Here is a 5,003-nt window from a genome sequence, read left to right as displayed (position 1 = left end):
CAGTGGGTTTAGTCCATATTTGACCCAACATTGGGTTGAAACAACCCAGCATTTTTCAGAGTGTACCTTATACTCGTTTTTTGTGCTGATTTTGAGGGGAAATTTGCATAATGCCGTTAAAACTAGTAAAATGTGTTAAATGGAGAAAAAAAAAGAAACCTCAATATGCTGTTTAGTTAGACAGCTCACTCTCTTTTGGAACAGGACCAATTAATGTATTGATACATATATGGGTTTTAATGCTGCTGTTATTGTTTTGTTTGACAGTCTCGCCCGCAGCAGTCCCCACACCCAAGAGCTCCATCCTGTCTCCTAGTCTGCTGTCTGACCTGCAAGGGCTCTCCATCTCACCCACTGCATCGGCCTTACAGGTGTGTGTCCGTCTGACTTTGTGTTGAGGTTTAATTAGTCTCTCTTGAATACTTTGAGTTGATTTGTTTGCATAAAATGACTGCTACTATATATTCATCCTGTTTGGGTTCATTTTGCATTAATGACCGGCTGACTACATTATACCTCTTGCTTTTTATCATTTCCCCTCCAGTCTTTTGTTTGTGTCCATCTAGACGTCTTCTATGTTCTTTGTTTCTTTTTGTATTATAGATTGGTTTTTCATTGCCTTCCTTCTTTCTTCTCCTCCTGTGTGTGTCCAGCGTGTGTGTGTTGTCAGCGTATGTGATTGTTGACCTTTTGCAGTATGACGGCTCCTTCCTCTCCTGTGAGAGTCCTGTGTCAGGGAGAGAGGGATATCAAGAGAGCGAGAGGGAGGGAGAGATGTCAGTAAGAGATGAATGAAGCATGTGTGGTCATTTCTTCTCAAATACTATCTGTGTCTTTCTCTTTTAGGATTGACACATGAACTGTAATATCCCAGCGGCCCACAGACACCCCCCGACAATAACACACACACTATACGCATGTTTATAGACCTGTGCTGCTGTCATATTTCAACCTAAAGATTCTTAGTAGGATCCGGATCTGGACCTTGATCTTATTGTTTGTAATATTTGTAAAGACATTGAATCGATAAAGATATTTTTGCATAGTAAACACAAGCTAAAGTTAATATAGGCTACAATATAGGTACATTAGAGCTAGCAGCACTACCATTCAAACACTTGAGGATGGAAAGATGTTTTTATATTTTTATACTTTTATGCTCACAAAGACTGCATTTATTTGATCAAAAATACAGTAAAAAGCAGTAATATTGCGAAATATTATTACAATTTAAAATGAAGTGTTTATTTGAATATATTTTCAGCATCATTACTCCAGTCTTCAGTGTCACATGATCCTTCAGAAACCATTCTAATATGCTGACAAAGAAACATTCATTAGTATTTTCAGTGTTGAAAGCAGTTGTGCTGCTTAATATTTTTGTAAAAAACAATGCATTTTTTCCCAGGATTCTTTGATGAATCGAAAAATCTAAAAGAACAGAATTTATTTGAAATAGAAACCTTTTGTAATTTAATTTTTAGTCACTTTTGATCAATTTAATGCATCTTTGCTGAATAAAGTATTAATTTCTTTAAAAAAAAACAAAATTAAAAGGTAGTGCACTGTCTATTTATTATTATTTATTTATATATTATTAATTTCAGTGCTAATTAAACTAGTCGCTCGTCTAATCATCATATTAGTAGACCTGAAGGAATTATTGTGTAAACTAGCAATAAACTGGTTCAAAACATTTAGACTGAGATTTCAAGAACTGGCTGTTATCAGATTAACAAAACTGACTTGTCAATTGGCAGTTTGTCCTTAAAGAGCTTAAAACTGATTTGATATTATTATTTTTACTTTGCCTGGAAATAATTTTAATAAAGTCTTATTGATTACATACAGTATTGTGAAAAATACGTTTTCATTGAAACAAATTTTAATTTTGTGTACGTCACATATTCTGACTTTGTCATATATTTAAATTTCCCAATCAATTCCATCATTTTCTTCATTTCGCTATATCATTAATATTCTAATATTATTAGGAAATACTTTTTTTTTTCAATAAAATGTCAAAATGCACCAAAAAGCATGCAAAGGTCATACTGATTTATTACTTTGAGTATATGAGCATGCTATTAAACTCCAGACATCTTGCTGACAGCGCTGTGGTTGAACTATGATTGCTGATAACACGCAATCCTTGATATCCCAGAGTCTGAAAAAACTTTTAAACTTCCTATAGGTTCCAACCTCCATCTGTCAGAATTCCTATTCTCCTCCTGTCCATCACTGCAGGGTAGCCCCTGTGACCTGTATCGGTGCGTTGGGAGGGTGTCAGCGCCGCTGCTTTGATTGACAGGCTCGTCAGGCCCGGACCGCTGTGCAGCTAGAAGCTGTTAGGCACAGGTCATTAGAATACTACCCACGAGCCTCGGCGGGCAGACTAATCAGAGCTGAAATAAAGGGTGAGATTGAGAGAAAGAGAAAGGGCTTATTTAAAGTCAATGCTATGCATAAATACATTACAGTCCGCTATAATCTTAGTCACGGTGGATAAACCTCATCTCTCTCGCTCGCACATACATGCATTCATTATGGCGTGTCACGTCACACAGCTGGTCTTTCTCAGCCGCGTGCATGCAGATGTATGAAAATATATTCATACGACACGGCTGCGAGTGTGTGTGTGTGACTTTGGCCGACGCGGGTACAGATGAGATAACGGTGTGTGAAATAGAGAGACACTCTGATGCGTTCTGGGACGGTTAGCGGCGGTATTTAGCCGATCCATGGGTCAGCGTGCGAACTATCTGCCTCGGCTCCTCCCGTTTCTAATAACATTTTGACGTGCGGATCTGCTCTGAAATACTGTTTAAGGGCACGCCGGGGGAGCCGACTGATAACTTTTCATTCATAATTAGCGCGGGGCGAATGGGGGCCGAACGCAGGGCGTTGGAGGGAAATTGAACTGTCAGTGTAGGGTGAGCGGGGGGCGAACGAGGGCGAGCACGGACTGAGCGCGGGGTGGGGGGCGTTTGACCCCATCACAATCCGGGGGCCGCGTCATAATTTGTTCATTTGGTGCCCATCAGCTGGCCGGCGTTGCCGCGGTGACCCCGTTCTTCTCGGAGCACGCTCAGTGCCGTCCTCATTATGACTCAGCAGCAAGGTAGAAACACATGTGGAGACGCCGACTCGCCCTGTCAATCACATGTGCTTTATGCTGGACACGTTTAGCGTGACTTTTGATTTGATTGTGTGCAAGTATCAGTGTTTCCCACAGGATTTTGTGAGACTATGGTTGCGTGAACATTGGGGGGTCCAAGAGTATGATATTTTTTATGTATTTTCAAGTTAAATGCATCAATATGGTGAACTTTGGGAGCAAAATTAAGAGCATCAACCCCTTTGCAGTGACCAAACTGAACAGAATAAAATTTAAAAAATCTCTTTGCATTGACGTTGACCTAGACTTTAAAGTGGACTCAAATAAGGGTTATTATGGTTAACTAAAATTATAAAAATAAAACTTCCCTTTGGTTTCTTAAAGTAGAATAAACATTAAGTGAAGTAAAATATTTATAAAAAATATATATATATTTTATTTCAGCTAGTTGCCAAAGCAACATTTCTCTCTTTTATTTTTTTGTCTAACGTGATGTATTAAAATAACTGAAACTAAAATGGAGATAAAAATTAATAAATTAAATCATAATATTAAATTAATATTAATAATGTGATTAATTAATATAATTAATATTAAAAAATAAAATAAATAAATAAAAATAATAATTAAAATGACAAAAATACACAACAAAATGACTACAAATTTAACTGGAATTAAAATGAAAACTGAAAATATAAAAAATATCTCAAATTTCAAAATATCTAAAAATACCTCAAATTTCAAAGTTCAAAATATTAATAAAACTGCTAAAATCACACAGAATCAGTTGTGATAGTGTTTCAGTCTGCATCACAATTGATAATATTAATAATCGTAATATTGTAATACATTATTTTATACATCTTTAATTATGCATTATTGTATACATAATTATTGTAATACATCTGCACTGTAACAAAGTGAATGATTTATCTTAATTATTTTTGTTTACAGTAGTAAAATTACAGTATGTATTAATTACTTCACTCAAGAGTTATACCCTCAAGCTTTACATTTCTGTGTTTAGTTGACAGCAAGTTTACTTAGCTTTTACATTACAATTCTGGTGAAATTCTGTAATCATCTGTTCACAAAAATGTAAAAAAAATTATGCTAATGTGAAAATAAATTAAACCTGGCACACGTTGCATTCCCAAATGGATGTTAAGCACATGGAGTTTGCAGCATTTACTGTTAACCGAGTCGCTTTGAGATACTGAAAACACCAGATCATGAGCTGCTTATGTGTAAATGAACACAGTGATACTCTTTGATCTGAAACACAATATAGGCAATATATATATATACACTAGGGATGTGCGCGACGACTAATTTGACTGTCATTTAAACTAAAGTTTTGTATCCGACTAGTCGACTAGTCTAAAAGCAAGAAACCCCTGCGTGCGTGTAGCATATATTATAGCCTTTATTTGAAATACTTAATCTATGAATCACACTGTCAAATCCCTCAATGAATTCCGCTTGCCTCGCGTTATCATCATTTCATTTTAGGCGGTCATTAAAAAGAAAAAAAAGAAGAGCATACACTCAACGTAAGCCAAAGCATAGCTTATTTATTAAAATCAGCTGGGGAAATGCAGAACAATGGAAAATCAATCAATAGCCTGACAGAATTCTTAATCTTCATATAACGTTAGCCAACATATTAAAACACAAGTCAAAAACAATAGGAAGGTTTATCAAGAAATAGCATTAAAACGGCTTTTAAAAACGTACTTCGTGTAGGCTATATCATCTAAAAACAAAATAATGCAACAATGCCCATTTTACTTACTCAGACCATGCGTTATTTGTTCAGTGAAATTATCAACGTGGTCTGGTGAAAGACGGGACCTGAGGCGATTAACAATAAAATTCCTGCACT

The 5,003-nt window shown here is 36.1% G+C and overlaps 1 protein-coding gene across 1 annotated transcript in view; it reads left to right on the top strand.

Moving 5' to 3' along the window:
• LOC107662795 (AP-3 complex subunit beta-1-like) overlaps window positions 1-5,003 on the top strand; it is a 52,592-nt gene that overhangs the window by 29,945 nt on the left and 17,644 nt on the right. Inside the window, exon 22 of the mRNA XM_016452908.1 lies at window positions 268-371. Coding sequence (XP_016308394.1) covers window positions 268-371 — 104 coding nt within the window. The remainder of the gene's footprint in view (window positions 1-267; window positions 372-5,003) is intronic.

Source organism: Sinocyclocheilus anshuiensis, unplaced genomic scaffold, assembly GCF_001515605.1.
Source record: "Sinocyclocheilus anshuiensis isolate Anshui unplaced genomic scaffold, SAMN03320099.WGS_v1.1 scaffold457, whole genome shotgun sequence".
Taxonomy (NCBI): domain Eukaryota; kingdom Metazoa; phylum Chordata; class Actinopteri; order Cypriniformes; family Cyprinidae; genus Sinocyclocheilus; species Sinocyclocheilus anshuiensis.
This window is presented reverse-complemented; position numbering and strand designations above follow the sequence as displayed.